At 45.3% G+C, this 20,599-nt stretch overlaps 1 protein-coding gene across 1 annotated transcript; it reads right to left on the reverse strand.

Annotated features, from left to right (window-relative positions):
• Nucleotides 1-10,151: 10,151 nt before the first annotated feature.
• On the reverse strand, nucleotides 10,152-14,288 carry LOC121758919 (protein LOW PSII ACCUMULATION 1, chloroplastic-like). Its single transcript, XM_042154358.1, has 9 exons — nucleotides 13,977-14,288; nucleotides 13,417-13,520; nucleotides 13,082-13,217; nucleotides 12,615-12,846; nucleotides 12,327-12,484; nucleotides 11,765-11,953; nucleotides 11,357-11,457; nucleotides 10,993-11,089; nucleotides 10,152-10,456 (listed from the first exon to the last, which is right to left on the reverse strand). The coding sequence occupies exons 1-9, from the start codon at nucleotides 14,241-14,243 to the stop codon at nucleotides 10,382-10,384; spliced, it is 1,359 nt and encodes a 452-aa protein (XP_042010292.1). The 5' UTR covers nucleotides 14,244-14,288; the 3' UTR covers nucleotides 10,152-10,381.
• Between the last annotated feature and the right edge of the window lie 6,311 nt (nucleotides 14,289-20,599).

A 20,599-nucleotide genomic window follows, 5' to 3' on the forward strand; every position in this document is an offset into this window, starting at 1 on the left:
TGTAGAGCTTCTTGATTTTTTTCAACTCTCTTTAGGTCAGGTGACTCCGAATTCTTGGAGGCACTTGTCGGCTTTTGCTGCCGAACTCCGTAGGCTAGATAAGGATCTGTCTCTGCGGGCAATCCTTAATTTTTTCCAATTTAAAAGGAAGGGATCTTGGTTTTACTTGATCCCCTTACAGCCTTTTAGGGCATTCTGTAAAACCAAGTGGCCGAAATGGCAAAACCGCTTCTTTTTTTATAATAGGACAGCGGCTCCGGGCTTTCCCTGGAGAGGGCCGAAGTCCGTGATTCCTCATCCTCGGTTAGAACCGTTGGCCGAGCTCGAGGGCGAGCTCAATAAGATTCCTATGATTAGGAAACCATACTCGGAAACTGAGCTCGTCAAGGGCGACCTCGTGTTCAATATCTCGTCTTCGGACGAAGAAACTGAGGGTGAGGATTTCTTTTTTATGTTTTACTGCTTTAGCAGCGAAAACTAACCTTGTTTCTTTGCTTTTTGGCAGTGTACATGCTGAACAAGGCTACCCGAAAATCTTCGGAGTCCAAGGAGCCGGAGAGGCCGAAAACCACCAGCTCGGCGTCTGATGCCGAGAGGACTCCGAAAAGGCAAAAAACCTCTTCGGATCCGAAGAAGCCGGAGTCGACTTCAGCAAGTAGGAAGGGGAAGACCCAGAAGCCCCCGAGAGCGCCAGAGAAAGACGTGGTCTTGGCGCCTCCTTCGGAACATATCTGTGAGCCGTTTTTATGGCCCACGGACTTCGCCGAGGTGAATTCTCTTCTTGATTTTCTGGCCTTGCTTTTTTCCTGTATTTTTTGTGGCCCCTTTGTTGACTTTTTTCTTTACTCATTTTCAGAGGAATGATATGCTCTCCAAGCTCGTCGCCGTCGAACTCTCCAAAGCGTCCAACGACTATGCTGAGATGCAGAGGAAGTTGGCGGCTGCTTGTCATCGGGCCGAACAGGCTGAGGCTAACTTTGAGAAGGCCAGAGCTGCTAGGATTTCGGCCCAGGATGAAGCTCAGTTTGCCAAAAACCAGCTCGTCATCCAGCGAGAGCAGACGAAACGGAGGGATGCTGCTGCCGTGGTTGCCCAAGGGGAGGCTCTCCGTGTTTACACGGAGAAACTCTTTTTGAGCAGCCAGTTCTCGGCCTTTGTCGGTAGTCTGGTAAGGCTAATTACCGATAAGGGCGAGCAGGGGGCCGACGTCGTGCTGCCTCTGTACAGCCGAGAGATAGCAGCTCGGCTTCAGAATCTGCCGCTCCTTGAGGAGCTCGCTTCATCCTCGGTCCTGCTTTCTGCAGACCGAGTCCGGAGTTGTCGAGCTGATCGGGACGAGAACCTGGAGGCTATCTTTGCCTCCGCGGGACCCGTTTCACCCGCTTCGACTTACAACGGAGAGGGTGAGGCCGAGCCGCTGGAGCGGGAGGCCGAAGTCGAGCGGGCCGGGCATCCGGAGAAGGAAGCCGATCAGGAGGCGGAGGCGAGGCCGGCAGGATGCGAGGCCGAGGCTGAGGTAGCTCAGGAGAAAGAAGCTGAACCAGACCAAGGAGCCGGAGACGAAGCTGGCGGAGTATGATTTCGTCTCCCTTCTCTTAGTCTAGTTTCTTCCTTGTACGGTGGCCTTGAAGCCCTCCTAGTGTAAAAAATTTTCCTTGTGAATGAAAAATTCTCTACACTTGTCTTCGTATAGCTTTTCGTACTCGCCTTTATTCCTGTTGTATTTTACTATCTGCTCGGTACAGCTGCCGAACTAATATAGCTGCTTTGTACTCAAGGAGATGGAGATACTTCACTGGAAACGGCTGTACTCTTCGGCTTTAGACGAAGCTGAGAAAAGAGCTATAGCCGATCAGACGAAGAATGACGAGCTTCTGGCTCGTTTAGTGAAGCTGGAGGCCGATAATAAGGACTTAGAGTCCGATAAGAAGGATCTGGAGGCCGAGCTGAATACGGCCATTGCTGAGAGGACTGCGTATGAGGATTATATCCGTGAGCGCGGGGGAGTTACCATCTCGGATGTTCAGAGTCGAGTTGACGAACTGTGGGAGGAATATCATGTACTCCGTATGAACAATGTGCTGGAGAGCCCGGCTTGCCAACAAGTTGTGACATCACTGCGGCGTTGGGCTTCTCGGTACAACATTGTTCTTTCTCGGCGCCCCTCCATAGAAAGATTCCTTCGGCATATCGTGCCAACAGATGCTCGCACTCCAGATCAAACCTCTGGTTCCCTTGCTCAAAATCTTGCTCCAAGTCAGCAACGAACTCAGGAACAGCCGGAAACGTCAAGACGGGGACGGACTGAAATTCGCCGAGGAGTTGTGACTATGAGCGAGCAAGATCAGCAGATGCTTATTGCAGAGACTCTTCATCGCCGAGGGGTTAGGACTTCTCGGGCTCGGGGAAGAGGCGTTGGGTCGAGGATAGCATCTCGTCGACCTGCTTATTCTTCATCTGCTCGGAACAACCGAACTCGGCTTCCAGAGGATTTTGCAGATAGGTGGCTTAACTTCAGCAACCCTGGACAGTAGAATAGTCCTTTGTAATAGCGTAACGCCATTTTGTAGGGTAGCGGAGTTGTATGCCGAACAAGTTTTGAAAAAATGAAATTTTGTTTTCGCTTCTAACACTGTGTATTTACAGCTTAGCGAAAAAATTTCATCGTACTCGTCCTCGGTCTTATGAAGTAAACTTCTTTGACCGGACTTGGTCCTTGGTCTTATGAAGTAAACTTCTTTGACCGGACTTGGTCCTTGGTCTGATGAAATAAACATCTTTGACCGGACTCGTCTTTGGTCTGATGAAATAAACATCTTTGACCGGACTCGTCTTTGGTCTGATGAAATAAACATCTTAGACCGGACTCGTCTTTGGTCTGATGAAATAAACATCTTTGACCGGACTTGGTTTGTGTTCTAATTTGGCGATTTTTGTCGCCGGGATCGAACTTTCCCTTGTCCTAATTCGGCGAGTTTTATCGCGTGGATCGGACTTTCCCAGTTAACCGAAGTGGTCTTATGCAGTAAACCTCTTTGACTAGACATGGTCGTCCCCGGTCTTATGAGGTAAACTTCTTTGACCGAACTTGGTCGTCCTAATTCGGCGAGGTTTATCGCGTGGATCGGACTTTCCCTTATTGCAGTTCGTTTCAGACGAAGTGCTTGTTAAGCTGAATTGCGGTCTTGTATCCTCCTTGGAAGCTTGGACTCACAATCGTTGGCTTATTGCAGTTCGTTTCAGACGGACTGCTTGTTAAGCTGAATTGTGGTCTTATATCCTCCTTAGAAGCTTGGACTCACAATAGTCTTTAATAATCGATCTAAAAAGGGGATCAGTCTTTAAAGAACGATATACCTTGGTACCATTTGTAAGAGACGACAAGCACATAGAGACAAAACACATAGAGAAAAAATGAAAAAGATGAAAGAAAAAAAAACTTTAAACTTTTTACAAGTAAAAAACAAACAAATAAAAACATGTACCCCTATGACCGAACTAGACACAAGACAGACTGACCGGACCTTGTCTCTTACAAGTGGAACTTCTTGAGGTTGGAGACGTGCCATGTTCGGGGTACTTGTTCTCCTGACATGTGAGTCAATTTATAAGACCCTTTGCCGAGGACTTCTGACACCCGATACGGACCCTCCCATGTGGGCTCGAGTTTGCCCAGCTTTTCTGCTCGGCTTACTTCGTTGTTTCTCAAGACGAGATCTCCCACTTGAAATTGAAGCTTTTTCACCCTTTGGTTATAATACCGGGCTACTTGCTCCTTATACTTGGCTGCTTTTATGCACGCCAATTCTCTTCTTTCTTCGGCGAGATCTAGTTCTGCTCTCAGTCCGTCGTCATTCATTTCTGAGGAGAAATTTAGAGTTCGGGGACTGGGTACGCCGATCTCCACCGGAATTACGGCTTCAGTGCCGTACACCAGACTATACGGAGTTTCACCGTTGGAGGTTTTGGGTGTAGTTCGGTAGGACCATAGGACTTGAGGGAGATTTTCTACCCATTGTCCTTTGGCTTGTTCTAACCGAGCTTTTAACCCTTTCACCAGAATCCGGTTCGTTACTTCCGTTTGTCCGTTTGCTTGGGGATGGGAGACCGAAGTGAACCGCTGTTGAATGTTCAGCTCTTGGCACCAATTCTTGAACGTCTTGTCGGTGAACTGAGTCCCATTATCCGAGATGAGGATGTGGGGTATGCCAAATCGGCATACTATGTTCTTCCAGACGAAGTCCAATGCCTTTGAGCTCGTTATCGTAGCTAATGGTTCAGCCTCCACCCACTTCGTGAAGTAGTCCACGGCAACGATAAGGAATTTCATTTGCCGAGGAGCTTGAGGAAGTGGTCCCACTATGTCTATGCCCCATTGCATGAAAGGCCAAGGGCTTTGCATAGTGTATAGATCGGTCTGCGGCATCCTTGGGACATTTGCATGAATTTGGCACTTCGTACACTTCTTGACGAGCTGCACTGCCTCTTGTACCATGGTTGGCCAATAATATCCCCATCTCAGAACTTTTTTAGCTAAAGCTCTGGCTCCGATGTGGCTACCGCACGATCCTTCATGAACTTCTCTGAGGATGTAGTCCGTCTCTTCTGGTCCTACGCACCGCAATAACGGCTGGAGGTAAGACTTTCTAAAGAGGACTCCTTCATGAAGTTCGTACCGAAGTGCTCGGCACGTGATCTTCCGAGCTTCTCTCTTATCCTCGGGCAATTGTCCTTGATCCAGATACTGCAAGATCGGCGTCATCCAGTTCGGCGAGCTGGATACTGAATGTACCTCGGCTTCATCAATGCTTCGATGCATTAATTCTTCCGCCTTTGAGCTCGGATCTGAGGCCAACTTACTTAAGGTATCTGCTCGGCTATTTTCCGCTCTGGGAATGCGGATTATCCGAAAATAGGAGAAACTTCGGCTGATGCTTTGCGCTTTGTCCAAATACTTCTTCATTCTCTCGTCACGAGCTTCACTTGTACCCAACATGTGATTTACTATGACTTGTGAATCACAATGGACTTTGAGAGATTTGACGAGCAGACTTTGCGCTAACTGGAGTCCGGCCAGGAGGGCTTCGTACTCGGCTTCATTATTAGTAGTGGGGAATAGGAACCGAAGTGAGTAGGTTACCTCGTGTCCGTCGGGAGCGACAAGTAGAATACCAGCTCCACTTCCCATCTTGTTTGAAGCTCCATCTACGAATCCGCTCCAGCAGTCCGGCGGCTCTACTTCGGATTCCAAGGGCTGTGCTAGTTCGGCATTGGCAGAATTCTTCTGTTCGGCAATAACAGGAATTGCTTGATCGAACTTTGCTTCTGCAAGAAAATCTGCCAAGGCTTGTCCCTTGATGGCTTTCCGAGGTAGATATTCAATTGTGTGCTCTCCCAACTCTATAGCCCACTTGGCGATTCTGCCTGATGCTTCTGGTTTGGTCAACACTTGCCGAAGTGGCAGATCAGTTAAGACGCATACCTTGTGAGCATAGAAGTATGGCCGCAGTCTCCTTGCTGCATTTACTAATGCTAGAGCAATCTTTTCCAGAGGTTGATACCTGGTTTCTGGACCTCTTAATGCTCGGCTTGTAAAGTAGATGGGAAGCTGCTTTTGGCCTTCTTCTCGTACAAGCACCGCGCTGATGGTTTGATCCGATGCCGCTAAGTATAAGAATATTACTTCGGCTTCGGTTGGAGCAGAGAGAATAGGAAGCTCGGCTAGATAACTTTTGAGCTCGTCAAAGGCCTTTTTCTGCTCGGCTCCCCACTCGAACTTTGGTGCCTTTTTCAACACCTTGAAGAACGGCAGTTGCTTTTCGGCTGCTTGGGAAAGGAATCGATTCAGTGCGGCTAGACATCCGGTTAGCCTTTGCACGTCATGTATGGACTTCGGCATTGCCATGTTCTGAACGATTTGAACTTTTGAGGGGTTTGCCTTGAGTCCGTCCTTTGAAACCCAACAACCCAGAAACTTTCCCGAATCTACCAAAAAGGTACACTTTTGGGGATTAAGTTTGAGGTTGGCTTTCTTGAGCACGTTGAGAGTGGACTTGAGGTTGTGCTCGTACTCCGAAGTGCTTTTGCTTTTGACGACTATATCGTCCACATACACTTCGACCTCCTTTCCAATCAGGTGCCGAAAAAGCTTGTCTACCATCCTTTGATAAGTGGCTCCGGCATTCTTTAAACCGAATGGCATCTTTTTATAAGCGAAAATGCCGAAATCAGTAATGAAGGCAGTCTTTGAAGCGTCAATCTCATCCATTAAAACTTGATGGTATCCTTTGTATAGATCAAGAAAACAAAAAATTTCAAAGCCTATCAAAGCTTCTACTTTTTTATCTATGTTCGGAAGGGGATAGCAATCTTTGGGACAGTGCTTATTTAGATCGGTGAAATCTATGCACATCCGCCATCCTCCTTCCTTTTTCTTGATCATGACAGGATTGGCCACCCACGAAGGATACTTCACTTCGAATAACACATCCGCCTTCAATAATTGACGGACTTCGTCATGGATGACTTGACTTCGTTCTGCCGCAAAGAGTCTTTGCTTCTGTTTTATCGGCCGGACCGAAGGATCAATATTTAAACGATGAGTGATTACCTCGGGGGGCACTCCGGTCATGTCCAACGGAGACCATGCAAAGACGTCTTTGTACTCCTTGAGGAGCTGGATGGTTTTTTCCCGAAGTAGAGGCGTTCCCGCGAAGCCGATCTTAACCGTTCTGGATGGATCGTCTTCGTACAGCTGAACTGTCATCGAATTCGGCTCCGGTATGACTTCGGTCATTGCCTCTGACTCCGGCTGCTGTGATTGCTATGCTTGGTGGTGCCGATCTGAATGCTCGGCACTTCTAAGCGCAATTTGCAGACATTCCTTTGCTCTCTTTTGGTCACCTCGGATGACCGCTATCCCTCCTTTAGTAGGGATCTTGATGGTGAGGTGATAAGTGGAGCAAATGGCCCGAACTGTGTTGAGCCAGTCTCTTCCCAGGATGACGTTGTACGGGGACCGAGCTTTCACCACGAAAAACTCAATCATCGTACTGGAGCTAGTAGGCGCTTTCCCCACCGTGATGGGAAGGCTGATAATACCTTCAGGGCGGGTGTCCTCCTGGGCGAAGCTCTTCAGGGGAAGCGGAGCCGGGCTGAGCCGAGCTGGGTCCACTTCTAGTTTGTCGAAGCACTCTTTAAAAAGAATGCTGACTGACGCTCCTGTATCCACAAACACCCTGTGGATCAGTTTGTTTGCCACTCCGGCTTGGATGACAATGGCGTCTTGGTGAGGAGAGATGGCCGGGACGGGATCAGCATCCGAGAACGTAATCACTTCGTCCTGCTTCAGCCTTTTATGCGTTGGCTCCTCTCGATTGGAGCCCCTGCGCTCTGACTTCAGGGACGACTTGGTCTTCCCGGCAGGGAGAGCGTCAATAGTCAGGATTACTCCATCATATTGCGGCTCGTCATCGTCTTCGGGATCCGGCTGCCTTTTCGGATCCTGAGGAGCGCAGTTCGCACCTCTCTGCTTCTTATTCTTCTTTGACTGCTTGCTTTGGTATTTTTTCAATGTCCCTGCCCTCACAAGAACATCGATACCTGCAGCCAAGTTTCTGCACTCCTCGGTATCGTGACCGTGGTCTTGATGGTAGGAGCAGTAGTTATCCTGGGGTCGGCGCGCGGCTGATTTCGTCATCCGCTTTGGCTTTTCGAACAGGTCAGAGTGTAGTTCGAAAATTTCCGCTCTCGGCTTGTTCAGCGGTACGAACTGAGCGGGCGGCTTCTCGGGATTGAGACGGGGTCCCAATCTGTCTTGCACCGGAGTCCTTTGAATCCTTTCAAAAGGAGTTCGGCGAGGATGTCCCTGATCGCCAAAAGGAGTTCGGCGAGGATGTCCCTGATCGCTATGATCGGGCTTCCTCCTGTCTCCTCGGGACGATGAGCTGTCTAACGACCGTTTGCGACGGTCTGCCTCATCGGCCCGGGAGTACTGGTCCGCAATGTCCCACATTTCCTGAGCTGTCTGCGGACCGCACTCAACGAGCTTCCTGTAGAGAGCTCCGGGCAGGATTCCATTTTGGAATGCCGAGATGACAAGCAGATCGTTGAGATCGTCTACTTGCAAGCATTCCTTGTGGAATCTTGTCATAAAGTCGCTGATTTTTTCGTCGCGACCTTGACGAATGGAAAGCAGCTGAGCCGAAGTGATTCGGGCTTCCGCTTTCTGAAAGAACCTCCTGTGGAAGGCATCCATTAGATCTCGGTAAGATCTGATGCTGCCCTGGGGGAGGCTATCGAACCACCTTCTCGCGTTCCCGATGAGCAGCTCGGGAAACAGCTTGCACATGTGGACCTCGTTGAGACCCTGGTTCGCCATGTTATATTGATAGCGCCCCAAGAAATCGTGAGGGTCCACGAGCCCGTCGTAAGTCATCGACGGAGTTCGGTAGTTCTGTGGTAGGGGAGTTCGGGTGATGTCGTCCGAGAACGGAGTCTTCAGTGCTCCGTACACGGCGAATCCGATATCTCGTCGGTATGGAGGAGATTGAGTTCTCCTGTGATTCCGGTACCGAGGAGGAACAGGAATATGTCGGGGTTGAGGATTCTTCTTCCTGGAAGACACGGCACTACTGCGGTAGTGACTTTCATGTCTGGATGAGGAAGGAGAATCCTCCGTTTTCGTCTTCGGCTCTTGGCTCTTTTGCAGGAAGGCTAAGAACTCATCCTGCTTCTCAGCCAAGAACAGCTTGACAGCCTCATTCAAATCAGGCTGCTGGGAAGACTCAGTGGGGCGATTTTTGGAGCGGCCTGTTCCTTCGCCATGAGAACTGGTGGTGGATTTATCCCTAGGCTGTTTTCCAGACCTATGGGATGGATTGGCTTCCTCCTGGTTCTCACGGGCAGGAATGCGGGTACTCTGCGATCTGGTATGCATTTTTTGGGTGGAAAAAATGGATCAAAAATTCGCTTTATCACAAATTTTGTTCTCTGCTTCCCACAGACGGCGCCAGTGATGAATCCGCGAATTATTGATGATGATGAATGCTCGTAAAAATAAATTACGACACGGACTTGCTATATGATTTACTGAGGTAAATCTACGTCCACGGGGAGAAATGGGGGCAGGTTTGTATTGCTTGATCTGGGATTACAGCTTACAACACAGACTTGCTATATGATTTTATCTCTAGAGAGCTTAACCTTTTTCTATCTGATCTAAGTTCTATTTATATAATGAACTAAGATCGTGGCTTGCATCACCACTAAGTCGTGGATGTCGTGTAGGTCATGGCCTAAGATCGTGGATGTAGTGTAGGTCATGGCCTACGATCGTGGCCTGAGTTGACACCACGTGGTAGTGGGTGTGTTGGAAGTTGTGGAAATCCTGTATGGGTCCACTAACTCCTTGTTCGGTCGAAATACTGAGACCGAACTGCTTTGGTTGCCGATCTGAGAGTAGAGCTTGATGCCGACCTAAGAGCAGAGCTTGATTGGTTGGCTTTTGCCGAGCTGTAGGCTGAGGCCGAACTCTTACTGAGACCGAACTGCTTTGGTTGCCGACTTGAGAGCAGAGCTTGATTGGTTGGCTTTTACCGAGCTGTAGGCTGAGGCCGAACTCTTTGGTAATGCCGAACTCATACTCTTCCTTGGGCTTTGGGCTGATGGGCCGTCACTGCTGTTGGGCTTGTTTAGTCCGTACCCCATCAGGGCACATAGAAGGGCTTGTGGAGGCTGGTGTAGCGGGTGGAGGAGCCGAAGGGGAAGATGTCGAGGAGGGTGAGGGAGAGGGGTAGGGCCACGGCCACGCTCAGCGACTTCAGGCCGAGTTCTTGTTTTTGTTGCGGAGGTGGTGGTTCATGTCGTCGTTGTGTTTGAGGTCAGGGGAAGCCATATTGGTGAGCTCAAGGTTGGGGAGGAGGTGGCGGAGAATTTTCTACAATGGACAGTCTTTATCTGCCAGATTTGCATGGGGAGATGCATGGGGAGAATTTTCTTCTTCTTCTTCTTCTTTCATACGGAGATGTATTTTACTCCATTCAAAAACTTATATCCTCTTCCATCCTCGTTTCTCTCATCATCACATATGTTCTATGTAACCACAAATTTCACTCTCTTCTTTGCAATTGAGTTAGGTTAGTTATTCATTGTTTCAGATACAAAAATTGATTGGGATGTGAAAATTCCATGTTTTTCTTTCAATTCTGAAACAAAATATACTCTACTCCTACTAAGTAAACGTTTTGTGAGAAAGAAATATGGAGTACAATATTTTCTCATACGAAACTCACGTATGGATGCATAGAACAACAGCATAGAATAGAATTAATTTAATCTCAACTAGCTGTTTTTGCACCCTCCAACGCGTAAAAGGATTGGTTTATCTCTCCAGCTTGCTCAAGAGATCTTCCATTGGGGGCACCTCCTTCACAATTTCTTGCCAATCAGGCATTCCCTGCAAACCAAATGCTTACTATCTCAACATGGAAATCAAATATATTGATCTCCGAATCAAGACTCTTCGATAAAATTTACATATTTAAGCTAACAGCAATGGCCATAAAAAATAGCAGCAATATGAATGCCAAAAATGTCCATATTCTAGTGGGAGACTTTGATCTTTGATGAATCAACTTCACTAATGCTCTTGTCGCATTTTTATGGTGGATAGGATATATTGATTTTTAGAATTGACACACTTAATCCTAATTTGTAAGCCCCTAGTAAAAGCCAAAAAAAAAAAAAAAACTGATCCGTGACTTAAGCCTCAACGTCTCACAATCCTGACCAGCTAGTTGCTTAGAGTGATCTTTAGTACGGCTAATGCAACAGAACAAGGTTTGGAGCACAGATAAAGATACCCTTCTCCACCAATACATTCACAAATCACAATGAAGAGTTTCATTTGAAAGCTGGTGATTTTTTTTTTCATTGGTTGCATAAAAAGATTTCACAGCTTATGAGGATTGTAATTAGCAAAGAATCACTAACCAGCCCTGATTTTCGAACACGGCCATCTAGACGGAGAATTATGTACACATCTTCACCCGGAGTTATGCCTTCAGCCTCTTGTTGATCTCTTATCCACCTGGAAGTAAAAAGGCTAAGTCCATATTTGGTTTAAAAGCTTTACGTGATTCAAAAATCATGCACATTAATAAACATTTTCTTACTGGAATATCCTACTCTCGGATAGGAAATACAGTATGAAGGAAAAATTATCATATGCCATCAATGGAGCGTTCCGAGTAAAATTGTGGTAACAGTTACCAAGAAAATTACAGCAATGCTTTTCTTTTTCTTGCTAATCGAGAGAGCTTAGTCAAAAGACATTCATAATCTCGCAAGTACCAACCTTTCCCATTCAGCAGGTGATACCACTTCTGCTCGGAATCGAATCTCAGCTTTGATTTTTGAATTTGCAACAACTGATTGAGTTCGCTTATCAAAATCTTCCTAGCAAAATGTAAGTAGAACAAATCAATCAGAACACACTGTTTTTTGATATATGTTCAAGGGAAGGTAGAACAATAAGTAGAATGATCTTTTCTCTCAAACAGGAGAAAAGCATTTTTTCGGTAAAGGCCATGACAGGTCAATCATACGAATATGAAAGAACTACCATTAACTATATTATGACCAACAAAAACTTGATAAACCTCTGTCAGATGGTTAAGGTGCAACACCATTGACACCATGCAATATTAGGAGGAGTCACTCAGATTCCATGACAAACAATTCAAGCCCTGTTTAAGTGTCTTACCCCAATTGATGGGAGAGAAGCAGCTGCTTTTGGAGAAAGACCAAAGCCTTTTTTCTCTGCCAGCAGTTCTCTCCTTTCACCCCATACAACAGGAATCAGTATAACTCCTCTCCGGAGAAGATCTGTTCGAAACCTCTCTGCCTTTCGCATGGCTGAATCAACTGTCTCTTTCTTACCAGCCAAAATAACCTACAGCTGGTAGCAGACTTAATGCCAAATGATAGAAGGATATAAGCAAAGTGTGGGTACTTGTGAACCCTCAAATCTCAATAGGATCAAAAGAACACAGGCACTACAACATAAACTAAGCCTCATTTCTAATAGGTTAAAAAGGAATTTGAATAAAAAATTCAACTTCAAAAATTATAAAAAAATTTGAGGAAATGTTACAACAAACGTTGACAGAAAATGCCTGAGGTCGTTTTAAACAAGCAGTTGTAACATCCAGATAGGATATGATGGCCAAACAGAGTTCGTAGAGGGGTCTTTTCTCTGTAACAACTTAATCCCCTAATGTTTGAAACCGTGTTAGAGAAAAAATGAGAGAAGAATGGTCACTAACAGGCCTTGCTGTGTCCCGTAGCTGCACAAGTTCAACAATCCTGTTTGTCGAAAGGCGCAGAGGAAGCCTTGATAGTGTTTCATTCCTCGTAATTTGAGCAATCTGTTCCTCCTCCTTTTTGTTGTCCCATAAGAATAAAGCCACAAAAACAATAATACCTGCACCATGCTGAGTCAAAAACTTAATTAATTTCTTGAAAGACTTCTGTTATTTTGGGCATGATTTTATGTCATGCACACATTATACATTACACAATAATGACAATATACATTAGACATTATACTTTACCTCCGATATTTATTCCTGCGTTTTCAGATGTCTGTAACAGGTCAGGAGCACCATCACCACCTTTGATTGCAGCAAATAGTCTAGGTATGGTTAAGAACAATGAGATTCCCGCAGCAGCTGTGAATGCCACATAGAAAAATCTGCGAATCCCACGGAATGGTGCCTGGACCTCACTAATGAGCTTCAGATCCCTTCGAAAGCCATAGCCTATATCCTCTCCACCCATTCTGGCCTGTTGATGGCAGTAGGAACGTTGTACCATTGGTAAGAATTGTAAAATGTTGTTTGGGGAAGGTGGAGGAGTTGGAGGTTGATATGATGTGAAGAATATTTAAAATAAGGTGAAGTTGCAATGACAAATGGTGCAAGATTTTACCTAGTGTACAATAGCGGTTGAAATACATTGGAATATCTTGAAAAATAGAAATATATGCAAAATAAAAGGTGGCAATAATTGAGAAGCTAACCTCTTCTTGCAATTCCTTGAATTCAGGCATAGCTCTAAATGAGGCCAAATCAGGATCATTTAGAATGGTTCCAAACTTGAGGTCATATTTTCTCAAAGCTGTTCGTAAACATTCAGCAGCTTTCTTGGCTTCCTCCTTTCAACACATAACAGAAGGGAAAAAAGATTCCTCATCAATGCAAAATGATCAAATTTATACATAGTTGAACCTGACCCAAAATTCTACACCGGCATAGTATAGCAGCTTCTAAATTGTCAATCAGAAAGAGACTAGATTGGCTTTGTCTTGCATCCTTCCCATGGAAACACGATTTCAACAAAGAACACAAATTTTACCTGTAGGCATGGCAGCAAGCTTTGTTATACAGCGCAGCTTGAGCCTCCACAGGGTTAGGATCCAAAGTGAGAGCAGTGTCAAACTGTTCAAGAGCATCCTTAACCTGGAATATAACTCGAAGAAATTGATACTAAAACTTGGAAGAACTCCCCTCGAAATATCAATCTTTGAAATTAGAGGCCCATTAAGAAGAAGAAGAATCTCTTTCACATATTCTTCAGGTTTTACTCCCATGATGAAACATATACAGCCACAATGAGTGTACGCGTAATGTGCATGAAATTTCCTATTTGAAATTCAAACCTTATCTCAACCGAGCTTAGAAATTCATTTAACTTGGATAATTATTAAATAGGCATAGCTCACACAAGCTCCAATCCAGATAAAAACAACTTGACTATTAATCCTAGTAAAATCAACGAAATACAAATACTGCAAGTCTACACAGACTGGTCATATCCAATACTCTACTTTGCAATAGCATCCTAAATCAATAACCAATTACAAAAATACCTTCAACAATGCGAAAAAAAGAGATAATTTAGTTTAAAACAAGTACCTGTCCTTTGGAGAAAAGCGATAGTCCCAAATTAACACATGACTCAGCCGTGGCGGCACTAACTTCCGGGGAAGGCGACGGAGAGCAATTAACTAAGTGTCCACGAGTGATTTTGGCGGGCTGGATCGACGCAGAAAACGAGTAAGAGGATGAAAAATTTCTGCTAAGGAAACACGCCTTTGATATCAACAACGTGCTCGAATTTGGCGGGGACGGGCAGCGGCGGAAATGGTGGTGGTGGAGTGGTGCAAAATTTGCCGCCGCCATTCAGAATAATAATTCATAGGCAATATCTATCGGTTTATCCAAAATTCTAAACTGTAACGGTTGCTACCATCCGCCGATATTTTATTTTTATTTAATTTAAATAATAGTAGTAATTCTATTTCTAGTACATAATTAATGGGCTGGATTCTCTCAAAGCCCATTTTTCTAGATTCGGATTCCTAATAAACGGCCCATCGTGTACCCAAAAGTTACACCAATGATCAATGTTAATCAAGTCTTTTCCCAAATACTTGTAGTATTACAATTGTTTTATTTTCAACCTCATAAATTTTACAGTGATTAAGAAAATTGTGGTATCCTTTAAGATTTCAATAAGGATTTTGTTTTGTAGTTGCAAATCAGTGTCAGCATAGTCAAACAATTATTCAAAATTGATTTGAATCTGAATGAGTTTTATTGATAGCACATATATATAATTTATCACTTCCTTCCTTCTTGGCAATCTAATTATATCTCTTTGTTTTATCATGGATTTATTTAGGAGGTCCTTATCACCTTTATTTTCCTGAATGATCATATTCATCTAGAAAAGAAAGCACTATGGAAGTGAATCGTATTTAATTAGCTGCAGTGTAATGAGGAATAATAGAGTTAAAGAATACTATTGTTTGTTGCTAGCTTAGATGGATTATGGATATGCATTTGCAGAATATTTTCTCAATTAAAAGCAATATGAGAGGTTGTGAATAGTTGTCCCACATTTTGGTTTGTCTTATTCTTGAAAAAGGCTGCTTCCGTCATTAAAATGATTTTGTTATTATTTTCAACAAAATTACGTGTGTTATTATTATCAAATTGATTTAGTGGAATTAATGCTATTTATTCAGATCGGATTAATCCGTTTAGTAATCCTCTATATATCCCTAATTACTTTATACATACTAAACAAGCAAAATCCGAGTTTACAATTCGAGATCATTCGCTAATTAACCATACAAATTTTACAATTTTCACACGATTTGTGTTTTTTATTTTGCCAAATTGATCCGACAAACATGATAAATAGTCTGAAATTATCAAAATTACAAGATTTATAATGTGACGTTAATGTTAAAAACAACTAGTAAAAGTAAGTTGACATATTTCACGTTAGCCTCTTGCGCACAATAAAGAACCCTGACCATTGATCATAAAATAGAGAAATAAAATTATACGGAGTACTACTACTAATAAAAACAAAAAATACAAAGGAGCTATTGCTTTGTCATTCACCACTTATCTTTTTCGAAAGGACATGACAATAATTTTCTGCAAAACTAATCTAATTAAGTCAGCTCATCCAAGAATAATTTTCTTTATTCATCTCATATTTCATCTATTAATAATAGTAGAATACAAATAATCAGAAATCCAACAGATGGCGTAATGTAACGACCATGTCTAATAAACAATATTAAAACCTAATCAATAATTATTGATTAGGTTGGGGTGAATATAGAGGTAAAAAGGCATTTGACGATGATGAAATTTGTTTGTGAAGTGGCCACGATATATCCACTTGGGAGAGCAATAATGCATGGATATTTCATAATGGATAAAGAAACCAACAAGTATTTTCAAGTACAACATTGCCATCATGCAACACCACATTAATAACGTACGGATCATGAAATTTTTTAGAGTTGAAATATGAGTTTGCATCTACAAGTATACATGCATATAGATTTCCATTTTCCTTTCATTTTATAGATTCCATTATATATCTTGTGATGTGGATTAGATTCATATTGTGTTCACCATCAATAGTAGATGTTTTCATTAAATGGTTTTCTAGAGCTCCCTTTTTTGGGTACTACCATATATCAACAAAATATAATGGAGGAACCCCCAAAAAAAGACAGATGAAACTGATTCATTTCTTTGTTTTTAATTTTCGATTCGTATACTAATTAATATTCGTTATGTGATTAATTAATTGATAGTGTTACATAGAAATATCAATTTATGGCCCTCAACATAATTATAAGTTATAAAACAAAACCCTAATTGTGATTGCAATGCGACGAAAAATATGTGAATAAATGAAAGTAGAATGGATAAGGCCGTATGAACTAAGAGCATCCACTACGCGGCGCGCCGGCGTCCCGCGACCCGTCCCGGAGAGACGGGTCCGTCGCGCGCCGCGTTGCAGCATCCGTCTCGTCCCGTCCCGCGTCCCGTGTCGACGAGACACGCGACGGGCCGTCTCGCCACGCGCCTATGCAACGTGGCGCGACCCGGCGTCGTGCGTGATGCCCACTCGCCAGCCCGCGAGTGGGCGTCTTCACGTGCTGACGCAATAAATATTTTTTTAAAAAAATTCGTTTTTTTTTTTAAAATAAATAAAAAATAAATTTAAATTTTTTTCTAACGGCAATAATACCATTTTTTGTTTTTTTTACTTTTTTTATTTTTAAATTAATTTTTTTACTCTATAAATACTCCTACACTCATCCTTATTTTACACACAACTACACATTTATTCTTCTATCATCTCAATTTCCTCTCATCACAAGATGTCCGGCGAAGGCAACTACGGTGGCTCCGGCTCCGGCGGGTGGGATCTCAACGCCTTCGGCGATTGGGAGACCATGATCAACACATTGGGCGGTTCCAGTGCGTCGACGCCGGGGACCCAGGGTTCGGCGACGCCGGGGGGTACCAACTACCCAACTTTGACGTTGATGCATATGCCCGTCCCTCCGCCCCGCGGTATTCGCAGGGATTATCCCAGATCCGGAAGGATTTTCCCGTTGATCCAATGCCGGGAGGAGGCCGAGGCGGTGGAGGTGGACGAGGCGGTGTACAACCCCAGTCGGGCGAGGACGAGGAGGATGAGGAAGAAGAGGAAGAGGACCTAGGCCGGCATCCGTACAGCAACCACGAAACGCTGGCGGTGTACAACGCCTGGATCACCGTCTCGTACGATCCCATCGTCGGGAATCAACAACCCCGGAAGTGTTTCTGGGAAAAGGTCTGCGAGGTCTACCACCAGATAAAGCCGAAAGGCTCCCGCAAGCGCAAATATAAAATGCTCCGCTCTCACTTTGACCGAGTCGACCGACAGGTCAAAAAATTCTGCGGCCTCTACTCGGCCGAAGCGGCGTGCTACCAAAGCGGCGCCACGGCAACCGACATTTTGACGTCCGCTTTGCGCGCCTACTACCAGGACACCCGTCAACAATTCAGATTTGTTGATGTTTGGCAGGCCGTGAAGGACGAGGAATGGTGGGCCGGCGGTTTCCGCTCCAGCACGGGCTCAAACTCGAAGCGCACGAAGCATACGACGAGTGGCCAATACTCGTCTGGTGGTGACACCGCTGAGGGCATCAGCCCACATGAGGCTGAATCGCAGGAGTTTGCGGGTACGGTCGGCGATGCTGGAGGATCCAGCCGTGGGTGCCGTCGGCCGCAAGGGACGAAGGCGGCGAAAGCGGCTAGAGCGAGGAAGGGCTGAGGCGAAGGCGGCCTCGGGATCGGGCTCTCGGGGAGGCTCGGACACACTTATGGTGGCGTACATGACAACCACAATGGCGGACACTTCCCGCTTCTCGCACGCCCAATTCGCGGCCTGGTGGAACGGAATTGTGCATATGGCAGCACAACTTGGCCTTCTGACTCCCCTTCAACCTCGAACGGTGTATATCTGGGTGAAATGGAAAGAGAAAGAATGATTGTAGGTTGATGATGATAATGGAAGACACCATTATGCAGACAAGGGCACGCTCATGTTGTCTGAATCTAGTCATAGAAAACAAGGCATGCCAAAAAGATATCTTTATTTTGCATTGTGGGAAAAGGGATGCAATTAAAGATTGAAAGCTGAAAATGACAAATTAGAATGCATGAGAAACAACAATAACTCTTCCACATTAAGCAAGTTACAGTAGCATTGAAGGTGACTTGAAATAATGAGGTTTGACCGCGTGTAGCACTAATAATCCCCGTGCTTATCTTGTTTAAAAATTGATTTGTAAGGATATAAGCAATGTGGTTTAACGAGGCCGTTCCGCCACAATGAAACACACCAACTCGTATTGCAGAGAGGCAGCAGGATGTGGCGGGACGACATAAAGGATTGAGTCCTTTTTTCTACGTATCTTTGTGTGCTGCATCCTTTTTCTTTTTATTACAAGTTATTATTTATTTTATGCGTATTTCTTTTTTCATGTATATCATATGGATATTCATTAGCATTTTTCAAAATATAATAGTAGAATCTGAAAAATAAAACTAATGTATATATTTTTTAAAAATATTATAAAATTAATAGTACTATATTTTAGTTGGCTGCGTGACTCAACTCAACCAATTAAAATTATCAGACTCATTACGACTGGACAAGATCAACAATGATTAACTCAAATTTTTAATTCTAACAAATATTACTAATTGTAAAGTAGTGCCAGTGTCCACAGTGGGGGAGCCGCGGCCAGGGCTCGGGTGCGCGGCCCCCACTGCAGAGAGCCACGAATCGCGGTTGAGGGCCGAGAGCCACGAGAGAGCCGCGGCCGCGGCCTTCACGCGGCTGAGCCGTGTGAGCCGGTGGCCCACCACTGCAGGGAGCCACGAAACGGCGGCTGGGCCGCGAAATTTTAATTTTTTTTTTATTTTTGAAAATATTTATTAATCCTACCATTTCCATTTCCATTTCCATTTTTTCCACTCCATTTTACACTTGAACACTTCAAAACCCTAATTAAAATCCTACCAAAGATGCAAGGTAGAGATGGTGATTCCCCGGGGTATGGAGACTCGGGATACGGCAACTTCCCAAATCAGATGTGGAGTCCACAATCGCCGCAATACCGTGTTCAGTCATCCTCCCATCAGCAGAAGAACGTGGTTCGCCAACAATCGGGGTTCGGTGACTACCGACCGAATATGGACGCGATCAACAACCCGTCTCAGCACTTTCAATCCTCCCAATTCCAATACACCCAATCTCTTTAGTCTGAATCTGATAGATTCACATGGGAACAGTTGATGGGTACACCGGAGACCCCGACATCCGGTAGTGTGGAGGTGGAGGCCCCCACCGGGGGTGGCCGAACCGGCGGTGGTGGGGGGCGAAGCGGTGGCCGAGGCCGAAATGGCGGCGGCGGCGGGGAGACGAGGCGGCGGCGGCGGTCGTGGGCGGCGAAATGGCGGAGACGGAGAACAGGGGCCCGGCGGAGGCCGCGGCGGAGACAGAGAGCAGGGGCCCGGCGGAAGCGGCGGCGGTGGGAGCCGAGGCGGCGGGCGGAGCGGTGGTGCTCGGCGGGGGTCCTGTACAACGACGATGAATCTCTTGCTGTTGCGCGGGCCTGGGAGGCGGTCACGATGAATCCGGTCATCGGTACGGATTAGACCGACGTTTGCTTCTGGAGGCGCGTCCTGACGGTGTACAACGGCTTCAAACCAGCAGACAGTGCCGAGCGTGATGAAGGCCATATCCGGAAGAAGTTCGGCCGGATCTGTAGAGCTGTGAAGAGGTTCAGTAGCATTTACGAGAGACAACTCCAGAATGCCGAAAGCGGCCGCAGCGAAGCCGACGTACGGGCGTTATCGTATCAGTTGTTTAATACTGAAGACTGGCCCAAGTTCACCTACTGGAATGAATATATGCTTCTCCGAGACTCCCCTCAATTCAAGGCGATCTGCGATAATGAGACCGGTCCTACTGGGAAGCGGACAAAATTCCGTGCCGACGGCACCTACAGCAGTGGTAGCGACTCACGTGCATTCGACCTGAATGACGATGTGTTGGAGGAGCCCCCCTCAACAATGTCGAGGCGCCAACGCCCGCAGGGCCAACAAGCCGCTATTCGGGAAGCTAGAACCGCATCCCAAGTCTCTGCTGCGAGCGCGTCAGCACCGCGTCCATCACCAACCGTGGCGTTGGCTCAAACACTGGAGGTGCAGATGATGAAGCAACTTGGGGATAACTTGTCCTTGTACGAGAAGTCGACAGACCCTCTCACCAAGAAGATGTGCTACGACCTCATTCTTAGATTGAGGTCGGAGTTGGGGTGGGCCGATGGGTCGGAGACGGGCGGAGCTACCGGCAGTGGGGGCGGTGGCGGTGGCAACGAAGGTGGTGATGAAGATGTGCCGGATTCCGATGACGCCACCAAGTAGGAAGGGTGGCGTCTTTTTGTGTAGTGTTTTTTAAAAAATTTCGTTGTATAATTTTCCTCTATCTATAATACGACGAAAATTTAACTTTAATTCGTTTTTTATTAAATTATGTTTATTTTCCAAATTATTAGGCTAATTAAATTTGTTGTAGTTAAATTAAAAAATATAATTAAAAAAAGTAAACAAATTAAATTTTTTTTGGGAGAGGGCCACATTTCGTGGCCGTTGTTGTTTTT

The sequence above is a fragment of the Salvia splendens genome, chromosome 2, assembly GCF_004379255.2.
Source record: "Salvia splendens isolate huo1 chromosome 2, SspV2, whole genome shotgun sequence".
Classification (NCBI taxonomy): domain Eukaryota; kingdom Viridiplantae; phylum Streptophyta; class Magnoliopsida; order Lamiales; family Lamiaceae; genus Salvia; species Salvia splendens.